We start from the raw sequence: 23,324 nt of genomic DNA on the forward strand, positions 1-23,324 counted from the left end.
GCCTTTAATAAGACTTTTAGTCTTAATTAATTAATGCGTTTATTTTTGGATGAAGAGAACTTTTTGATTGATGGCTAATTTTGGAATGTATCTTCCTCAGCGGTTGATTTACTTGTGTTATGCCAGTTTGGTGATATTCGTTTTCTTTTCTGTATTGTGACTCCTTCATGCATAAAATCTCTTACTAGTCTAGATACAATAGGAAGCATTTGAACATATGCAGTTGTTTGTAGAATAACTTCACAAGACTGACCTAGTTTATAAATGGCCACATAAAGAAAAGATGACAATTAAATTCAAGCTGTCTCCATAAAGGCACTAAATTCACATGATTAAACTTTTCCAATGGCAAATCCGCTTTTAGGGTATTTAGTTTTAAAATTCAGATGACTTAAAACATTTTTTTTTAAACCAGAGAGGAAGGAAAACCCACAAAACATTCCTTCAGTTTCTCTATAATTTGAAAATAAATTGAGAAAAATTGAGACTTTGCAAGCCAAGTTTTAGTCAGTCTTATAAACATCAGAATTGTACTGCATTCGGTGGAACAGCTGATATACTCCTGACTGAGTAGTCACTATTGAAATAACACATCTAATTGGCTGCCAGGGAAATTCTGGAGAGGACTTTCCATTACTTGAGGTATTTTTAAGCTAACGATAGGTGTTATTTTCTTCTTTCTAGACTGCTACGAGTTTCAAAATGTACCTAGGAAACTGGAATATTCAGACAGCTGCTTGGCTAAAGAGGTAAGAATAACAGAAGCAACGTCATTACTCATGGCACTGGGATATGTTTAGTGGGAGTTGTTAGCTGAACAGCAATAGGTTGCCAGTAGTAATGTCATTGGACACTTTTGTTTTGTACGGACATTTATTTCCTGTAAATGAAAAAGTAGAAATATAGTGGCTTAAGGTCAATATAGAATATTCTTTTAATGTATCTAACACTTAATCCCACCATTCCCATGTACCAGGCACTCATTTAATCCTCATCTCAATCCTATGAGATGTTGGTAGTTATTTTCCCCATTTTGCAGATGAGCAAAGTGAGGCAGAGAGAGGATATGTAACTTGCCCAAAGTCACACAGCTAATGAGTAATAGATAAGAGCCCAAACAGACGATCGGCAGAGCCGGACTCTTAACCGCTGGGCTGCGCTACCTTCTAACCTAAAGGAGAGTCTGTCGATCAGCTGTCAAGGAGGGTCATTGTCAGCAGGTAATCGCTGAAGATCGCTGTATTTATCCTTAGCATTAAAAGCTACCCCAGATGTTTATGCTTTTAAACTTTGTATTTTTGCTGATATTTTTGTTTCCCTGCATGCATATTTCAAAATTAGAAACATTACTTATTATGGAACTGAAAATACACTGTTTGAGAATAATATTCTATCCTTGAAACTCCAGCTAGTGAATATTCCTATCATATAAGTGCTGGGAGAGTATAAAAATTCTAAGCTTTAGATTCTGTTTTTCATAAGTAGCACTTTTCTTAGGTGAAAACTGGGGTAAGAGACAAAGTAAGCTTATACAATGTTGTCTGAAAATTGATCTGAACAAGCAATTTTTGAAATTTTGCCCTTAATATTATTGCTGTTATTTTGCAATTAATTTTAGCATAAACCTCTCTTTGTGTATATTAAATAATCCCAATGTACCAAGAGTGTCACAGTCTCTATTTGGAGTTTGTTATAAAATGACTGGACATATATCTTTACACATAAAAAATGAAAAAAAAATCATTTTGGAGAGTGAATAATGATCCATAAAAACAAGATACAGAGGGAAAGGAACAAGTGCATATGCGAACTAGTTCTCATTTTAAAAGAAACATTACAAATTTAGTCGCAGTCCCTTGTTACCCCCGCAAATGCATTCTCTTCCTATGTAGAGGGAGCCATACTCCTTAGTTTGGGTTTACATCAGTTACTTTTGACAGCCTGTACAGTGCAGGACTGGTGTTAACCATGTTTCTAGTTTATTTTCTGCTTGGGTGCTCTCATCTAATAAACCATGTAGTGACTTTCTTACGGTGCCACTGGCAATCCGTAGACTGCATTTGAGAGGAAGTTCCCTTTTGCTTTGTTTTAATAATCAACAGAAAAGCCAAAGATCTCCAGGGTATTTTGCTGACAATTTCTAGATCCATCACTCTTCAAGGAGAATACCTGGATCGAAACCCAATGGACGCAGTGAGAACTGGCAGGTCATACGGCTGACACGTTGATTTTGTGCTGGAGTCATTGTGAAAAGTGATAAGAGTGGCAGAGTTGATAAGTTAGATGGCCCAGGGGCTAGGTTGAAAAGGTAAATTAATTTTGACTAAATGACAATATCCATTTCTAAAGACTCTTACCCTGACTCCAAAACTTTTGATGCCAGTGGCACTTATTTATCCAGAATTGTTCCTGGTAGATTAGGCCATTGGTGGCAGGAGCTGAGTCAAAACGGGGATTGCGTATCTGGTCATGTTCAAGGAAACTGGGGTTCAGCCTGCTTGGGGTGCATTGCGAGACCCTGAAGAGGGTGAGGCAGGCCGTCAGGAATGCAGCACATGACTTCTGTGGCTCTCAGAAAGATGCCCATGTAGCCGGAACTTTCTGGTATGTTTGACCTGTGGCTCGTCGTCCCTGCCTCTCTTCACAGAGTGTGCTACGAGCGAGTCCCCTGGCACCCCACAGCGCTCACCTTTGTCCTGTCTGCCCTGTGGCATGGTGTCTACCCTGGGTACTACTTCACCTTCTTAACTGGAATCCTGGTCACAGTAGCAGCCAGAAGGGTAAGCTTGCTTTGCTTTTGGGGTCTTTTCCTTAGTAATCTGATGGCTGTGTGTTTGTTGTCATTTAGTCCCATTAGGAGTCAGGGGATGAGGGCTAAGAGTGATGTTTTGAAGAATTAAATAACGGAAGTCTTCCCATTAGAGAAATACTTTAGATTATAGGAACATGTGGTCATAAAATTGGTAACCATTTTATTTTCATAATATTTACAGACTGTGTTTGCAAAACAAAAGGAATTTTAGGAGCAATGTTTAGTAACCTAAGAGATGAAAACATTTGTAATCATTAAAGGCTGTGAATGTATGCAATCTACTAATCACAGGTGCCAATGATTGGTAATTAATGTAGGTTTTGTAAGACTTCATTTTACATATACTTCATTTCTCATTTCATTATCCTAAGCCTAGAAATAATTCACGTGTGAGCAGCCAGTAAAACTGCAGCAATTGCTCTAATCTCTCATGTCTGATTCAGTGGAATTAGTTTGTGTAGAATCTTTTGTGAATTTTATAAATCTGGTTTTCTAGGTTTTGGGCGCAGTTTGTTCTAGACTATTCCTACTATTTGCTGGCTGTAGAGCAAGATAATAAAGGAATAAAAAGTATGCCTTCCCTCAAAGAATGAGATGGATATGTATATAAGTAATTACATTTCAGTGTGTTCTCATTGTCAAATACAGAGTTTTGTATTTGATTTTGTTCCATCTTTGATAATGATTGTTGTCTTTCTTATTCATGTGTCAACAACTTTTAATGACATTTGTTGAACTGTATTTTGGATGTGGATTTCAGAGCCCCAGCATAGCTATTCACTCGTTTATCTGTTCTATGAATATGTCAGTAGTCCTACTATGTGTAGTCAGTGTCCTAGGTGCTAGGCTCCCATAGTAAACAAGACAAGAGAGCCCCCCCATGGAATTTTTAGTTTAGTTAGATGGAGGTTTGTTGGGATATATGTGTAAATAAGGTGGAGAATTGATTACTATTCATGCTGATTAGCACACTTTAAAAATAAAATATATATGTATGTGTTCGTGCATAAGAAGCAGGGAAGACATTTTTTCTCCAATTTATATACCTACTTGAATTATAAAACTGAGAAACAGAGGCCAGGACAAACTAAGAAACAAAGGTTAGAGTTTTGTTTGTTATCAATAATGTATTGAGAGTATTATTTCTTCAAATGCTGTGGTTTAGTTGCTCTCAACTGGCATAAAAGCATCAATTTACGTAAAGTCTTTCTTTTGGGTGGCTTGGAAACATTTTTCACAAATTAGCAAGGTAGGGATGGAGAGGAGAGGCTTGATAGAACAGCATTCCCATTTTTTTCTGAACAGAGAATGAAATCAAGCAGCCATGAAGTGTCTTAGACCCAAGCAGTTACTAATATAATCGCCTACATGCTTTCCAATACTGCCCACGCTGCCTGCCCCCACCATGGATGGACCTCCGGCTTCCGTCCTGAGAAGCTCAGAGATGAGGAGAGGAGTCAGCTTAACAGGCAGCCCTGGAAAGCCGTGCCTTGTTCCAGGCTGACCTACCTATAAGCCAGCTTTTGTTTCAGCTCTTCTTTTGCTTCTTGGATCTGGAAATTAGGTGTCTCTTTCTAGGCAAATCTAGTCACATGTGTCAGAGGACTTACAAATGAGTATATCCTTTGACCCAGCATTTTTCATTTCAAAGAGTTTCTCAGTTTCCTTGTCTGTCACATGGCCGTAATGATGTTTCCCTGATAGGCTTGTTGGGAAACTCAACAGAGTTGATGCAAGTAGAGTATCAGCACAGACTTGGGATGCAGTGAGCACTCAGTAAATGGTAGCTGCTCTCACTGTCACTAATGGTAATATTACTTCATTAGTGTTACTCAAAGAAAATAATTAGGAAACAGTGCAGAGATTTATCTGCCAGGGTAGCATCACAGAATTGTTTCCTATAGCAGGGGGGTGGGACATAAGCTAATTTTTTCATAAATAACTTAAAATTGCATTGAGGGTTAATACTTAGTGACATGGAAAAAAAACACCTCATGACCTATTAACTAAATGAAAAAACAGACTAAAATATATTGATGCCATTAAAAATATAAGTGTGGATATATATGAGTAAAATAAGGCTTGGAAGGCTATGCGCCAAATTTTTAAACAGTGCTTTTCTCTGGGACATGTTAAAAAAGAAAAAAAGGTTATTTTTGCTTAGTCCTTTAAACAATTTTCTACAGTGAGCATCTATTTTTTTCACAATATGAAACACCTTGATGGTAATATTTTTAGCTGAAAATAGGACTGAGATGATTGGTGTTTTTGATCCTGTGTGTTCCTAAAGTATACCTGCTTGCACAGAGTAAAAGTTGTGTTTTATTTTTTACCCTCCCCTTTGCCCTCCTTGGTTTGCAGGTGAGGAACAACTGTAGACATTACTTCCTTTCTTCAAAAGCCCTCAAGGTCATTTATGATGTGGTCACCTGGGCTGCCACTCAGCTGGCCATCTCATACACAGTGGCCCCCTTTGTTATGTTGGCAGTTGAGCCAACCATCAGTTTATACAAGTAAGTTCCATCGTTCTCAGCTGCTGTTCAGTAAACTTGCCGATGCTCTCTGGGTTTCACTTAGAAGTTGGTAAATAGAGGTTAGTATGAAATCTTTCTAAACATGCCTTCCTTGTGAAAATGTCCATAGAAAGATTTAGGTCCTGGAAATACCGACACACAAATACCAATACAGATGAGCCAAGCTGACGGGAATACCTTTAGCTATCCATAACATAATTAAGGGACGCTTAATGGCAGTACATTTTGAAGGAGCGGATCGGAAGTACCAACTCGGAGGGTGCCTTTGCAGCCTTTGCTCCTTTGCCCGGGGTTAGGCTATGTTGGAGACTGTGGGCCATTCTGAGATAAGGACTGAAGTGGGTAGGTGCAAGGGCGCTGCCCACGGCTGACTTGGGGGGTCTGCAGGAGACCTCTGTGTCCTACGGAGATGGCAGTTCTGGTGGACGCACCGGGGGATCTATGTGGCGGACCAGGAAGTTCCCACCAGAGCCAGGAGGTCTTTAGGGGAAGGGTGTAGGCCCTTACATTCAAACACCAGGGCCCCAGCTAAAGGGCAAACCTGTTCTTGCTTACGCTCATTGTTTCACTCTTATGATGAATTAGTTGCATTTTTCCACTCTTCAAACTGATTGTATGACCTCTGGCAAGTTACTAACCTCTTTCACCTTTTATTTTTTCAACTGTAAAATGAGACTAAGAATAAAATCCATCTCAAAGCACTTTTGTTGGAATTGAATGAGGCATATGTGGAAAGAGCTCAGCTCGGTGCCTGGCATATAGTCTGTTTTCAATAAATACTAACTTGTATTATGTAATGGTTTGCACATTACATAAGAGAGTTTTATAGATGAACTTTGGAGCATAGCTACGGTCAGAAAAGTAACTTAGGAGTAAACAATGCAAACATACCTTATTTGTAGGTTAGGGATTTCCTGTAGTTGATTCATTGGTCAGGAGTGATCAAAGACACTTTTACTGCTCAAAATGGATGTCACAGGATGATTTCTTTTTCAGGTGATAGGAAGAGAAGGTAGAGGAACTATACAACACTTATCAGTGAAATTTGTTTCTGTAATACTTACTAAGTCATAGGAGTTATATCAGTATAACATGGAAGTTGAGTTGGTTTTTATTAATATACAAATTTTTCTAGACAAGAGACTCAAGTATAATAGAAAAAGGATTATAATCTCTAGCAAACAAAACAAACATCTCCCCCCCCCCCCCCCCCATTTAAGCCACTGCAGAAGTAGGAGGCACTCAGCTTTATTCAAGAAAACTGAAGTTGAGAGCCCCTTCACTGGGCTCCCTCTCCAAGAGGCAACCCCACCATCCTGGCTCGCAGCTGCATTCACCTCCTGGGCTGACCCCCTTCTCAGTGCCCCTAGTCAGCACGTGCCCTTCGTTGTCTCCTACATTTTACCGCCCGTTGAGCAGCCTTCAGCTCTCAGCCCTCTGCCTGGGCTGTGCAGTTTGTTCTAGATACAAAGTCTCATAGGTTTTGAATTGTCTGCTTTTCACATGATTTTCCCCCATAAGCCCAGGTATTTTAAGCACAGGGTATTGCTGAATGTGACATTTTTCAGGAATACAGTAGTCCCTCTCTATATCACAGTTCACTTATCGCAGCCTCACTGTATTGCGGGATTTTTAAAAATATTGTATTTAATTATCACGGATTTTTCACTATATCGCGGCATTTTGCAGTACTGTATACATACGTTGTTAAAGTTACATAGGTTTAAGAGTGTAGAATATGTTTAAGAACATAAGTAGTTTTTATAAAAGTGTGGAGAAGTTTAATAAGGGAGTGGGAAAGGTTAATAAGGGACTGGGAACAGTTTATAAGTGTGTGGGAAGGGTTTATAAAGCCTTAAAATATAAATACTAAAATAAATGTAAGGTTCCTACTTCACGGATTTTCACCTACCATGGGGGGGGGGGGGAATCTAGAACGTAATACCCGCGATAAGTGAGGGAATACGGTATATCATGTTATAGCAGAAATACCTTGTATTAACTCAGTAGCATTAATACCTACAGTGTGCTGCGCACTGTCGTAGAGGCTGGGGATAAAAGGGTGAACAAAATAGAGGAGTCATTCATGCTCTCATGGAGAGAATAGCTTGTTGAAAGAGACAGACAGTAACTGACAGACTTATAAATATACAGAGATCATACTCTGAGTGAATGTTACCAAAATTTAGGAGAGCAAGTAACAGGAATCTGACTCAGACTGGGCATCAAGGGTGACTTTTAGGAGGAAGTGGCATTGGAGCTGAGGCCTGAAAGCTGCACAGTAGGAGTGAAGCAGGCACAGCATGGGTGAGGATGGTGGGTGAGGTGGAGCACTGGGGGCCATGTTCTAAATGTAGGGAACCGCAAAGAAAAGCTCCCTTGTGACAGGAGAAGGCTCCGTGCACTGAAGACTCCAGAAACATGAGGGTGTGCAAAACACAGGATCCAAGGTAGAAAGTGGTGTGCTGAGAAGAGAGAGGTAGCTGTATCCCTGTTTTATTACATGAGGAAGTGGAGGCTCAGAGAAGGTAACTTGACAAAACTCACACAGCGAGCAGGGAACCAGAGTTCTTTTAACGGCAAGATCAATAATTCAGTTATTAAGAATTTCTTTAGAAGTTACTTTGGAAGAAAATGACTGCTTAGGGATCACACTAAGTGATTTATTTGGGATGACATGCATTTAACCAACTAAAGTTTGCTAATCCCTACACTTAGGCAGGGCTCTAGGGTAAGAATTAAATAGTTATCAATCCAGGTGACTCTTAAGTAGATTTTCATTCCTTTTTAAAACCAGTGTAGACTATTAGTACAAAAACCCCTTTGTTTGGGGTGAAATTGACATTTCTGTTAATTTTGTCAATTTCAGCTGATTCAACCTAATGTGTTATCTTGTTATCACAGTTGCTTAGACAGGCACACCTCACTTTATTGTGCTTCTCAGATATTGCATATTCTATAAATTGAAGGTAAGACCCTCTACCAGCAAAGAGATTATGACTTGCTGAAGGCACAGATGATGGTTAAAATATATTTAAATTAAGGTACATACATTGTTTTTTAGACATAATGTTGTTGCATACTTAATACACTACAGTATAGTGTAAATATAACTTTTAAATGCAGTGGGAACTTTAAAAAATTGTGGGACTCACTTTATTAAAATAGTCACTGTATTGCAGTGGTACAGACTAAACCTACAATGTCTCCAAGGTATGTCTGTACATATAATTTAAATTCTTTATCTAGATCAGCTCTGTTTAATAGAAGTTTTTACAATGACAGAAATGCTATCCAATACATTAACCACCAGCACATGGCCATTGAGCATTTGAAACCTGCCTAGTGTGACTGAGGAACTGAAATGTTAATCTCATCTAATTTTAATTAATTTGAATTTAAGCAGCCACATAATGCCAACAGCTATTACAGAGTGTGTCTCCAAAAAGTGTTTTCAGAATTTCTTAAGAGAATCACTGAATCTGGTAAAAGAAATTAAAAACTGCATGGTCTTAGTGGAGGTGGGTCTGGTTGCATTCCAGATCTTCTCCTCCCTTGGGCTAATTTCAGTAACTGGCAGTAAACCACAGTTTCATACATATCCATTTCTCAGTATATCCTTCACTGCTTAACATTTAAATTTCAGAGGTGTTTCATTTTTATGTCTGGTCAGTTTTCAATCTATAGTGACTTCAAATCTCAGCTTTAACCCTTTGAGTACCAACATCGCTGTGAGCGATGCTGACAAATTTTCCCAAAAGTGCCAGCGTTGCTCCCAGCAACTTTTTTCGATATCTATAAATGTAAATAACAATAGAATAATTTGTATTTTATGTTTTGTTCTCTTTTTTTGTACCTCAGATTATCTGTTGATATAAATTTTTCTCATGTTAATCCAAATTTCGAATTTTTATGCTTGTTCAAATACTGACATATTAATTCTGTTATAATTTTTACTTACATTTTAAACGGTCTTTTAAATTATCTTTGCAATAATCGTCGAAACTCTATGTAGTGTGCATGATAAGGAAGCTTTTGCTAATGGACATGTCCACTGCTTCATGGTATAGTGTTAGCATTTTGTTTATAAACTTATAAACTGTTTTTCACTGTTGATATCTATTGATATATGTCTCTAGTGTGAATGCTGTCTGTGTTCATTTTTTTGTACTTTATGAAGTTTTTTTTAAACAAATTTATGCAATATCTAGCATACTTCTTGCTTGTTATCCACGTTGCTATGTGCTTTTTCAAATTATAATAATAGGTTTTATATTATGCTATATATTATACTTCAAAAGCCATATTGAAGGAAAGAATTTATTTTTTCTAAAATAATTGTTATAAAATAATTTTAATGCAATAAACTTTTTGCTAAATTGCATCAAAGAACACTGCTTACAAAAGAAGAGTGTATTTACTACTCTATGTTGTGAAATTTTCAGCAAATTATTATGAATAATAATTTTTTATGAACATTTTTCATAAACTGCATTTCTCAGCAAAATAGCCTGGCATTTCTTACATGAATTTTAGCAGTTACTCATGGCACTCAAAGGGTTAAATGTCTCAATTTAGTTATTTTCTCTTAAGTTGTAAATGAGCCCCAAGTGAACACTTAAATGTATAGTAGTCCCCCTTTATCTACAAGGGATACGTTCCAAGACCCCAAGTGGATGCCTGAAACTGTGGAGAGCATCAAACCCTGTATATACTATGTTTTTTCCTATATACACATAACTTTTCAATTAAAGGAAGCACTTCACATCTTTTCTTAAGCATATCTGAATTATCAGAATCACACCTCTTGTGCTTTGGGGCCATTAAGTATAATAAGGGTGACTTGAACACAAGCACTGCAATACTGTGACAGTCGATCTGATAACTGTGAGGGCTACTAACATGTGGGGAGTGTCCACAGTGTGGAGGCTCTGGACAGAGGCATGCATCACATCCCAGGTAAGATGGAGTGGGATAGTGCAAGATTTTATCGCACTGCTCAGAACAGTGTGCAATTTAAAACTTATGAATTATTTATTTCTGAAATTTTCCATTTAATATTTTCAGATCACTGTAGACTGCAGGTAACTAAAGCTATGGATAAGGAGAGGGGGACTACTGTATTATAAAAGAACTTGTCTTAGCTAGCGCTGCTGTGACTAAATACTATAGACTGGATGGCCTAAACAACACATTTATCATTCACACTTGGTGAGGGCTCTCTTCCTGGCTTGTGGAAGGCTGCCTTCTCATTGTGTCCTCATATGGCAGAAGGAGAGAGAGAATAAGAGACAAGGAGAGGGTCACAGAGAGAGATGAGAAAGGAGAAACAAGAAAGAACAGAGAGACAGTGAAGAAGAGACAAAGGCCAAAATAGACTGAGTCAAAGAAACAGAGAGAGGAGGAAGAGAGAGAGACAGAGCCTGCGAGTACTTTGGTTTCTTTCTCTTGATATAGGGACACTAACCCCATCATGGGGACCCTATTCTAGTGGCCTCATTTAAACCAAATTATCTCCCAAAGGACATTCCTCCAAATATTGTACCCTCACAGTGGGAGTTAGGACTTTGTTTTCCTCCAGAATTCATTTTATTTAGTCCATAGCAGAACCATTATATGAAACAATTATGTAAAGCAAATCCTCATACAGCTAGATAACACTTTTTAAAATTCAGTGCATAAGAATGTTAGAATTTGTGTAGAAATTTTTGTAGATTGCAGACTCCTTCATTGTAGGAGCAATGCCTTATTCATCTATGTATCTGGAGTACTTAGTTCATTTCCTAGCCTGCCCAATAAATGTTAGTTGAGCTTTTCCATAATAAAAAGATGAAGTACTCTTTAAAATGTTAGAGAAATATAGAATGTCAGAATAGGTTACTAAACTTCACTAATACCTATCAGTAATTACTTTAAAGTGTAAACAAACTAAATGCTAGAATAAAAATACATAATGTGGCTAAATGGATAAAACAAGACCCATATATTGGTGCCTATAAGAGATCCTCTTTAGATCAAAAGGCACATACAAACTGAAAGTAATGAAAAAGATACTGCATTAAAAAAGAAACAAAAAAAAAAAGTTAAGGTAATAATACATATGTCAGGCAAAGTAGATATCAAATTAAGGGCAGTAACAAGATATAAAGAAGGACATTTCATAATGATAAAGGGACCAATCCAACAAGAGCATATAACTCATGTAAACACCTATGCACCCCCAATATAGAGGTACCTAAATTATGAAGCAGATGTTGATGGACATAAGGAAGTCAACAGTAATACAGTCATATAGAGGATGTTAACAATCCATTGACATCAATGTATTAATAGATGAACCAGACAGAATATCAACAAGGGAACAGTGGCCTTAAAGGACACATTAGACCAGATGGACTTACCATATTTTTCTCTCCATAATATGCACTTTTTTTTCCCTCAAAAGTGGGGGGAAATGTCTGTGCATCTTATGGAGGAAAACATTGTGTTAGACCATGATGTGTATTACCTGACCTGTCAGCGGTGGCAACAGCTGTTAGAAGAGGAAGCGGTGGGCCCATGCGAAACCCCTGGAGAAGCTTAAATGTTCCACTTACTGCTGAATCTCAGGGCATCTGATCAGTTGCCGTCCTCCTCTGCCCATCACTCGGGACCTGGGAGAGTGCAGAGAGCCCTGCCTGACACTCCCAGCTACAACCACTGACCTCTCAAATCAGCTGAGACTAATAACGGGTATGAGGCACAGTGCCAATTGCCAACTGTCTTTGACAGTGGGTGGGGTCAGTGTCAGTAGAACCGCCTCCAATCACCAATCACTGTGTCTTAAGCTCTGCCAATCATAAGAGGCAGATGGGTGGAGCTGAAGTAACATGTTTTTGGCTGGCTACTGGCTCTGTTAGATGCTACAGCTGCCTCGTCTACCTCCATACTGTTTCCAGTGCACACCAGATTTCTGTGTGAGCAGAACCTTTCACCCCAAAGAAGAAAATATGCATTCTTTTCAAATGCACATGGAACATTTTAAAAGATAGACCACATGGTAGGACAGAAAAGAAAGCCTAAAGATTTCAAGAAAATTGAAATTATATCAAGCATTCTCTCGGATCACAATGGCTTGAAACTAGAAACCAACCTCAAGGAAAAAACTCAAAATCATTCAAATTTATGAAGACTGAATAACATTGCTGTTAAATAATGAATGGGTTAACAATGAGATCAAGGAATAAATAAAGTTTCTGGAAACAAATGAAAATGAACACACAATAGACATAAAGCTATAGGACATAGTGAAGGCAGTCCTGAGGGGGAGTTCATAGCAGTACAGGCCTATCTACAAAAGGTAGAAAAATTTCAAATAAACAACCTAACCCTACATCTGCAAGAACTAGAGGGACAACAAACAAAGCCCAGAGTGAGTACAAGGAAGGAAATAATCAAGATCAGAGCAGAATTAAATGACTTAGATACTAAAAGAACAATTCAAAGGATCAATTATTCCAGGAGCTGGTTCTTTGAAAAGATAAAATCAACAAGCCTTTAACCAGACTTAAGAAAAAAAGAGACAGGACACAAATAAATAAAATCTGGAGTGAAAGAGGAGAAATCACAACCAATACAACAGAAATAAAAGGACTGTCAGTAATCACAGCAAACAACTATATGCCAAGAAATTTGACAACCTGGGCAAAATGGACAAATTTCTGGAAATGTATAATCTTCCTAAACTGAATCAGGAGGAAGCAGAAAGCCTGAACAGACTGATAACAACTAGTGAAATTGAAACAGTAAAATTGAAACAGTAGCCAAAAAACTCCCAGCACATAAAATCCCTGGATTTGATGGCATCACAGGCGTATGTTACCAAACATTTAGGGAAGAGTTAACTCTTATTTTCCTTCAACTATTCAAAAAAATTCAAGAGAGAAGATTCCGAAACTCTTTATGAGGCTAGTATTATCCTAATTCCAAAACCAAGTCAAGACACAACAAAGAAAACTGTAGGCCAATATCGCCGATGAATGTAGATGCTAAAATTCTCAGCAAAATATTGGCAAACCAGATCCACAATACATTAAAAAGGTCATACACCATGACAAATGGTATTTATCCCAGGGATTCAAGGATGGTATAATATTTGCAAATCAAGAAACATAAAACACCACGTAAACAAAATGAAGGACCAAGAAAAAATCACATGATCATATCAATAGATGCTGAAAAAGCATTTGATAAATTATAGCACCCATTTATGATAAAATGCTCAGCAAAGTGGGAATAGAGGGAGCATACCTCAACATAATAAGGCCATCTATGAGAAATCTACAGCCAACAACATATTCAATAAGCAAAATCTAAAATCAAGGCAAGGGTGTCCACTTTCATCACTTTTATTCAAAATGGTAGTGGAAGTTCTAGCCATTGTGATCAGACAAGAGAAATAAATAAAAGGCCCCAAATTGTAAAGGAGGAAGTAAAATTCATTATTTGCAGACATGATAGTGTACATAGAAAACCCTGTAGGCTCCATCAAAAAACTGCTCAAACTAATAAATGAATATGGCAAATAATATGATACAAATTCAATATTCAGAAATTGAAGGCATCTTTTACACCAACAATGAAATATCAGAAACAGAAACTAGGGGGGGAAAATCCCATTTACTATATAGCAACAAGAAAAATAAAGTACCTAGAAATAAACTTAACCAAGGAGGTAAAAGACCTGTACTCAGAAAACTATAGAACATTGAAGAAATTAAGGAAGATACAAATAAATGGTAGCATATACCATATTTATAAATTGGAATAATTAACATCATTAAAATGTCCATACTACCCAAAGCAATTTATAGATTCAACACCATTCCTATTAAATTACCAATTACATATTTCACATAATTAGAACAAATATTTCAAAAATTTATATGGAACCACAAACAATCCCGAATAGCCTTAGCAATCTTGAGAAAGAAGAACAAAGGTTCACAATACCTGAAATCAAACTATATTACAAGACCACTGTAATCAAAACAGTCTGTTACTGGCATAAGAACAGACACATAGATCAATGGAACACAATAGAGAGCTCAGAAATAAACCTAGGTCTCTATGATCAGTTAATATTTGACAGGGGGCAGGAACATGAAATGGAGTAAAAATAGCCTCTTCAACAAATGGTGTTGGGAGAACTGGACGGGGACATGCAAACAAAATGAAATTAGACCACCAACGTACACCATACACCAGAATAAACTCAAGATGGATCAAAGACTTAAACATAAGTTGCACCGCCATAACAGTCCTAGAGCAAAACATAGGCAGGAAAATTTCAAATATTCCATGCAGCAATATTTTCACTGATATATCTCCTAGGGAGATATATCAGGGGACTATGTCAAAATACAAAGTTTCTGCTCAGCTAAAGAAAACATCAGCAAAATGAAAAGGGAACCAACAGTATGGGAAATATATTTGCCAATTATACCTCGGACAAGGATTTGATCTCCAAAATATATAAAGAACTCATAGGACTCAACACCAGAAAGACAGACAATCCAATTAAAAAATGGGTGAAGGGCCTAAACAGACACTTCTTCAAGGAGGACATACAGAGGGCCCATAGGCATATGAAAGGATGCTCAACATCACTAGCCATCAGAGAGATGCAAATTAAGACCACAATGAGATACCACCTCGTACCTGTCAGAATGGTCATCATTAACAAATCAGCAAACAGCAAGTGCTGGTGAATATGCAGAAAAAAGGGAAACCCTGTGAATTGTTGGTGGGAATGAAGACTGGTGCAACCATTGTTGGCAACAGTATGGAATCTCTTTAAAAAACCAAAAATAGAACTGCCTTTTGATTCAGTGATCCCACTACTGGGATTATACCCTAAACATTCTGAAACACCAATTCAAAAGAACCTATGCACCCAATGTTCATAGCAGTGGTATTTACAATAGCCAAGTGCTGGAAACAGCCTAAGTGCCCATCAGTAAAGGAGTGGATCAAAAAATGGGGTACATTTACACAATGGAATAAGCGAGAAGAAAGAAGCAATTCCTGCCCTTCATGACAGCATGGATGGAAATGAAGAGTATTATGCTAAGTGAAATAAGTCAACTGGCAAAAGGCAAATACCATATGATCTCACCTATAAGAAGAACCTGATGAGCAAAGCAAATGAGCAAAAGAGAACAAGAGACATGGAAATAAGGAACAAACTGACAGCGACCATAGGGGAATGGGGAGGGGGATAATGGAGGAAAGAAGGGGAAGGGTCTAGTCAAGGAACAAGTATAAAGGACCCATGGACATGGACAACAGGGTAGGGGTTGATTCTGGGAGCGGCAGGGCAGGGTGGATGGGCAGGGGAGAGCAATGGGGAAAATATTGGGACAACTATAATTGAACAAGAGTAAAATTTAATAAATGAAAAAAATGAAACAAGAAAATGTCAGATAAGCAATCTAACCCTACATTTATAGAAACTAGCCCAAAGTAAATAGAAGGAAGGAAGTAATGAAGATCAAGTGAAACAAAGTTGTAGAAGCTGCCTGTATGCCTGCATCCATGAACCCTTCCTCAGTCTTCCAAGTATATCAGTTTAACCTCTGATTCAATCATCACATCTTTTTCTCAGGATAACTTGTCCTGTGTATTTTTATTGTTAAATATTTTATTGTTTATGCTATTACAGTTGTCCCAGTTTTTCCCTCTTTAACCTCTACTCAGCCAACCCCCCAGTCCCATAGTCAACCGCCACACCATTGTCCATGTCCATGTGTCATTCATACATGTTCTTTGACTAATCTCTTCCCCTTCTTCCTTCTCCCTCCTCCCCTCTTAGAGCTGTCAGTCTATTCCATAATTCTATGCCTCTGGTTCTATTTTTCTCATTAGTTTATTTTGTCCATTAGATTCCACTTACAAGTGAGATCATTTGGTATTTGTCTTCTACTGACTGGCTTATTTCATTTAGCATAATAGTCTCCAGTTCCATCCATGCTATCACTGCTGCATAATACATTGTGATACCATAAAAATCCTAGTGGAAAATATAGACAGTAAAATTTCAGATATCTCGTGTAGCAATATTTTTGCTGATACATCTCCTAGGGCAAGGGAAATAAAGGGAAAAATGAACAAATGGGAATACATCAAACTTTCTGCACAGCTAAAGAAACAGTCATCAAAATGAAAAGGGAACTGACTGTATGGGAAAATATATTTGCCAATGCTATATAAGACAAGAGTTTAGTCTCCAAAATATATAAAGAACTTACAACCCTCAATACCAGGAAGACAAACAATCCTGTTACACAAATGGGCAAAGGATCTGAATAGACACTTCTCTAACAAGGACATACAAATGGCCCAAAGACATATGAAAAGATGCTCAACATCACTAGCCATTAGAGAGATGCAAATTAGAACCACAATGAGATATCACTCACACCTGCCAAAATGGTTATTGTTAATAAATCAATAAGCAAGTACTGGTGAGGACACAGAGAAAAGGGAACCCTTGTGCACTGTTACTGGAAATGCAAACTGGTTCTGCCACTGTGGAAAACAGTATGGAGTTTCTTCACAAAATTAAAAATGGAACTGCCGGGACTTCTGGCCAAGATGGAGGCGTAGATAGACATGCTACATCTCCCTCCACACCTAAGAAGGAATACAACTACCTCAAAACTAGAGACAACCAGAAGTTCCAGAAAATCAAACTGCATGGAAGTCCAGCAAACAAAGATATAAAGAAGAAATACTCATCCAGACAGGTAGGAGGGCGAAGCTGGGGTGGAGAGGACTCAGTGTGGTGATAGCAGCAGGCTGGCAGAAAGTACAGTCACAAGTTTTAAAAAGTCAGGAGGGACACCTGGAGAGCGTTCCCAGTTCTTCACCGGACCTTGCAGCTCACGGTCCCAGCACCGGGGAAAATTAAGCCTCATTGCTTCTGACTGTGCAGACCAGTGGGGGTTGGGGTGGAGGCAGAAACTTCCAGTCTCTCAGTTGAGTTTGCTTGTTTAAAGGGCCCCCATGGTCCTAGAATGTCCACAGACCTACCCACTCTGGGAATGATGGCCAGGGAAGCAGCTAGATGGGTGCCAGTCTGGTGGGAAAGTGAGAGAGGTGCCTGGAAAAGGGACAAGCGCTGGGCAGCCGGCATTGTTCCCTCTCGGACCCCTCCCCCACATATAGCGCTACAATGTGGTGAAACAGGTTGCCCTGTACTGATGAATCCCTAAGGCTCCACCCTTTACAACTTAATAGGAGTGACAGCTCTGCCTGGGATATGGAGGCAAACAAACACAAGAGACTGTCTGAGGAGACAGAGAAGTATGGCCCAAAAGGGGGAACGGATCAAGGTTCCAGTGGGAGAACTAAGCGACGAGGAGATAGCTAACCTAACAGATGAGGAGATAGACAACCGAACAGACACAGAATTCAAAACACTGGTGATAAAGATGCTCACAAGCTTGACAGATATGCTTGAGTATGGCAAACGCATAGGAGAAGAAGTGAAGGCTATACTAAGTGAAACAAAGAAAAATCCACACAAAACCAACGGTGAAGGGAAGGAAACCGGGGTTCAAATCAGAGATTTGGAACATAAGGAAGAAAAAAACAGTCAACCAGTTCAGAATGAGGAAGCAAGAATTGAAAAAAATGAGGAAAACTTCCCAAATTTTGCAAAGGTGATGGATATGCAAGTTCGGGAAGCACAGAGGGTCCCGGGCGAGATGGACCCAGAGGGGACCACACTAGGACGCATCAGGATTGAGATGCCAAAGGTTAAAGATACAGAGTCCTGGGGGTAGCAAGAGAGAGGTGGAGAGTTGCCTACAGGGGCTTGCCTATAGGACTATCAGCTGATTTCTCAGAGGACACTTTGCAGGCAGGAAGGGACTGGCAAGCAGTATTTCTATGTGGTGAAAGGCAACCTGCAACCGGGATTACTCTATCCAGCAAGGCTATCATTTGGAATGGAAGGGCAGATGAAGTGGTTCCCTGACAAGGTAAATCTAAAGGAGTTCATCATCATCAAGCCATTATTATATGAAATGTCAAAGGGACGTACTTAAGAAAAAGAAGATCAAAACTATGAATACTAAAATGACAACAAACTCACAACTATTAACAACTGAATCTAAAAAATAAAAACGAAATCCAACTAAGCAAACCAGAATAGGAACAGAATCATAGGAATGGGGATGATTTGGAGGGTTATCAGCCGGGAGGGGGGAGGGGGAGAAATGGTGCAGAGATTAAGAAGCATAATTGGTTGGTACAAAATAGACAGGGGGAAGTCAAGAACAATATAGGAAAGGGTGAAGCCAAAGAACTTATATGCAGGACCCATGGACATGAACTAAGGGGGATGGGATTTCTGGAGGGAAGGGGGGTACTGGGCAGAGGGGAGCAAAGGGGAAAAAAATTGGAACTACTGTAACAACGTAATAAAATATACTTTAAAAAAATGCAATTGCCCTTTGACCCAGCAATTCCACTACTGGGAACTTATCCTAAGAATCTTGAAAGACCAATTCAAAAGAATATATTCACCCCTATGTTCATTGAAGCATTATTTACAATAGCCAAGATAAGGAAACAGCCTAAACGTCCATAGTAGATGAATAGATTAAAAACTGGTACATTTACACAATGGAATTGTCCTGTACACTTCTTGTAATGGATTCCACTGGGCCCACCCAGTAATTTAGAATGATCGCTCCATTTTCAGATCCTATACTTTTCCATCTGCAAAGTCCCTATGCCATATAAAGCAATATATTCACATGTTCTGAGGATTAGTGTGTGGATATCTATCTTTAAAGGGGCATTGTCCAACCTACCAAAATGTGTGTATAGTGGCTGGTAGAATATGAGAATAATAACAACAAACGTTTATTGAACGTAAAAAATACTGTTACTCTTGTACTTTTCTTGTTTACATTCCCAAGGGAGGGGCGGCGGCTTTGCCTTTTTGTAGATCCTAGTTTAATGCTTTGGTACATTCTACAGTAAAACTCTATTGAAAGAATGAATGAGTGAGATATGTTTGCTTCTGTTAGAGCTCTTGATTATTTGTAGACATTTTCAGGGAGGCATTTCTCTTGCTATGGTGTGGGGAAGTTTAGGGGGATATGTGAATTATCTGACTCTAATGTTCCTGACCTTGTGATCATAGAAGCCGAGGAACAACACATAAATCAACTGTGGGCTTTCCTCCCCTTTTAATATAACTTTTCTTTGATCTTCAAAAAGCATTGGAGAAAGTATAAGTTCAACTTTTCCAAGTGGATATAGGACAGTTACACAAATGCAACCTGCTTCTAATTCCTTGCATTTATCGATATGTCCAGTATTTATTGAGTGTCTACACTGTACCCACTGGGCTGAATACCACACTTAATATAAAAAGTCCACGACCTCAAAGCAAAACTTGTTTCTTATTAGTTTGAATGAAAGTTATTTTCAGAGCTAAGGAGTATGTTTTCAAAATTTGGATCCTCTGGCCCCTCTGACACCCAAGAAGAGCACATTGGCTAAAGTGTCCGTTGCATTTGTGTGTGTGGAACATAGTATAGTGTTTGAATTTGGTCCTTGCTTCCTTATACTTGAAATATCAGGGGTTCTGGGTTATGTGGGGTTCATTCTCTTAGTCTTGTTACATTGACAGGACATCATACTGTATGTCTATTTGCAGAAGGCCTGCTGGGTTGCTCTGCCCGGTTTTGTGGTTTTGGTCCCGCTCCCCCACCAAAGGGAGTATCTGTGGAGTAGACCAAGTGGAGCATGAGTTCAAACACATTCACTTCTCCAGAAGCAGTGCCTTCCGTCTCCAGGCTGCAGATGATGCGATTACTTTCATGTGATGTTTCCCATTGTTCTCCTTGTTTGAAATATAACTTGTGTGTGCTTTTATTCCTAGGTCCATGTACTTTTATTTACACATCATAAGTCTCCTGATAATACTATTTCTGCCTATCAGACCATACTCTACTATTCAACAACAGCCTCAGAACTCTGTTAATAAGAAAAAAACAGACTGATATCTCCATGAAAAGCTGGATATGGAAAACTGCAAAACATTGGAAAGAGGAGATGAAAAGGCTCAAATGTTCTTCGGTGCCTTAGAGGCAATGTTTACATGCATTTTTTTATAAAAGTGCAGGGAGTATTTTTATAAAGCCTTTTTGTACCACTAAATCGGCCATGTCCACTTGATCTGTTTTAATGTTTTATAGGATGGTTGAATGGTGTGGAGGTGTGTGGAGAATCTGCCAGAGTTGCAGAAACGGTCCATCTGGGCTGCTGGGTCTTTGCTTTTCCAGCATGGTTTCCAGCCACTGAAATGTGGATGTTGAGACCCGGACATCTGCTCCAGAAGTTAGAAGGTGATTGCTGAGAAGATTTGTCATAAGTTTCTTAAACTAGAACATACCCACATATGGTTGTTCCTTGGGAAGCCCCACATCCTTTGACATGTGACTTTACTGTTTTGAACACAATAACTACATCAGAAGACCATGGAGGAGCAGGGTCGTGGGTGTGTTTTTCAGGGTACTCAACACTGCGAGCCAGGAGGACTAATCGTGAACACTTGAATGGACTGAAAGTCAGCCATGCCCTAAAGTAGGCTGCATATTTTTTCCCAGGATGCATCTCTTCTTTTTTCTTCTGAACTGAGCCAAGATTGTAAATCAGAAAGTCTCCTGTACACATACACCAGGAGCCTAGGAGGGGCAGCTGTTTTCCAGATGTTTTTCCATTTCACATGCACCATCTGCTTGCCCACGGATGGCCCTGAGAAAACACCCTAGAGGTCACACCATCAAAGGCAAAAGTATGTCTTCTAAAGAAGTAATTTTAAAGAAAAGTAATTTAAAGTTATATAGAAATTAATAAGGTATTTTGCTCTTTTCTCCTTTCGTTTCTTAGAGGGGTTAATATTCATGGCTATGATGGGCTTTTATTTTTCCAGTCTCAGAGCTGATTAAATCTGACTTTGTATTAGTTGCAGTATCATATTGGAAAGCAAAAACTGACAGTTTTCTGTCTCTGTTATGAACATGCTGTGGCTCCTTCTGGGGACTTCTATTGGGTAATACTCTACATGGGAGAAGAAAACATGGTATTATATGTTGTGGAAAATAATAATGATAATAATATTAAATTATATACTACAGGGTGTGCCCTCAATCACAGGACTTGGGAGGAGCGAATTTGTTCAAATCAGGTGGTTAAAAATTTCTTACTGAATAAAAACTGTGTTTCTATATAATGGAAACATTTCTGAACAGAAGAATTGCTTTTTGTTTGTATCAGTAGAGTCTTGATTTTCTGAAGTGTGTGTGTGTTTTAACAAATGTGTACAAACTTAAGGTTTTGCTTGTTGAATGCTTGAGCATTATAACATGTTCAGTTTGTCCTCTAAGTCAGGCACTTGGATGGTTTTGTTTTTTGGTGTGATTTCTGATCTCCATTCCCAACTTTGCAGATCATGTACTCCCGTTTTACAGGTGAGGAAACCAGGGAGGTGTTTGCTGACCCAGAGTTGGTGGTAGAGCTGAAATCCAAATCCATGATGCCCCAAGAAAGCAATAGGGTGGTTCTCTTAGGTCGATGAAATGTTAAACAATATGCTTGTCCCTTAAAGAGTTTCTATAGTCCTGGTGTGGGGTAGTGTACTAGAACCTGAACTCTAATTCTTATGTGAAATAGAGGTAGTTAAGAAGTTGCACATTTGGGCCAGAGTGTGAGGCTTACCCTTGATTTTACCAGGAAATCTCGGGGGAACCCTATTTTGCTGACCTGGGAGGAATATTAGATGTGGGTAAGGTGGGGGGGTGAGGTGCAGGTGCCTAAAATCTCTCAGGGTCTGTCTCCAACAGGAATGTTTTGAGGTGTGAGACCAAAAATAGTATATATCCCCATTGGCATAAAGTGTATGGAATACAGTAGTCCCTCGCTATATTGTGGTTCACTTATCGCGGCCTCACTGTATCATGGGATTTTAAAAAATATGTTTAATTATTGATCGTGGATTTTTCACTCTATCGCGGGATTTTGCGTTACTGTATACGTATGTTGTTAAAGTTACGTAGGTTTAAGAGTGTAGAATAAATGTAAGGTTCCTACTTCGCTGTGGGGTCTGGAACGTAATACGCGCAATAAGTGAGGGAATACTGTAATCCATATCACAATGTAGTGTTTGGACTTGCAATATGATTTATGACCAGGTTTCACTGTATGTAAGCATCTTCAATTCTGAGAGAAGAACTTTGGTAGAGAGAGTAGAGGTGATCACTAGAGTGACCAGTCATCTTGCCTTGCCAGGGACTCTGCTGACCCCTCAGACATGGGAAGACCAGGGCCTTTGGTCCCCCTAGTGACTACCCAGAATCAGATAATCTTTAAGGAATAGACCATGCCTCTGGAATCTGGGCTTCTCCATGCTGTGTGTCAGACTCAGTGCTGGGCCCTAAGCACATGGGCAATTTTTCTTATTGTGAGGCTTTACTTAGTATTAAAGGGACAACACATAGAAGAGTGATTAGCACCTTTTATCCCCTGAGGACATTTACCTGTAGAAAACAATTTTCACTTAGAACCACAGTTTAGATAGAAGATTAGGACTGTTTCTAGGCACAAGATCCAAGTTGTCCTAAATATAATATTCATTTAATAAATATGTATTTATTAAATTGATAAGATTTCAGTTCAAAAGAAATATATTTTATGGTTTTGTGTTTGAAAAGGCCAAATTTAAAAGATTCTATTTTAGTGTTTTGATTTTTTTACCAGTTAAGGTAACCATAAGGAACAGGAACATTTATTTGGTAGATGCAAAAGCAATACATAATTCAGTCTGAGATTTTGACTGGGAGGTGGAAAGAGGAGTTGGTGAGTGGTTTCCAGAACTGTGGTGCAGGCTTGGGTGGTGAGCAACGGCCCCCCTGGGCAGT

General features: G+C 38.8%; 1 protein-coding gene across 2 annotated transcripts in view; it reads left to right on the forward strand.

Moving 5' to 3' along the window:
• MBOAT1 (membrane bound glycerophospholipid O-acyltransferase 1) overlaps positions 1 to 23,324 on the forward strand; it is a 124,091-nt gene that overhangs the window by 92,325 nt on the left and 8,442 nt on the right. Inside the window, exons 10-13 of one of the 2 annotated variants that reach the window (XM_090269771.1) lie at positions 685 to 749; positions 2,648 to 2,780; positions 5,174 to 5,325; positions 20,288 to 21,646. In XM_090269771.1, the coding sequence (XP_090125897.1) occupies positions 685 to 749; positions 2,648 to 2,780; positions 5,174 to 5,325; positions 20,288 to 20,408 (471 nt within the window). In that variant the 3' untranslated portion in view covers positions 20,409 to 21,646. Of the gene's footprint in view, positions 1 to 684; positions 750 to 2,647; positions 2,781 to 5,173; positions 5,326 to 20,287; positions 21,647 to 23,324 lie in introns of those variants that run through there. The other variant, XM_090269769.1, reaches the window with a different exon arrangement.

This window comes from Furipterus horrens, unplaced genomic scaffold (genome assembly GCF_987537825.1).
Source record: "Furipterus horrens unplaced genomic scaffold, mFurHor1.1.pri manual_scaffold_3, whole genome shotgun sequence".
Classification (NCBI taxonomy): Eukaryota; Metazoa; Chordata; class Mammalia; order Chiroptera; family Furipteridae; genus Furipterus; species Furipterus horrens.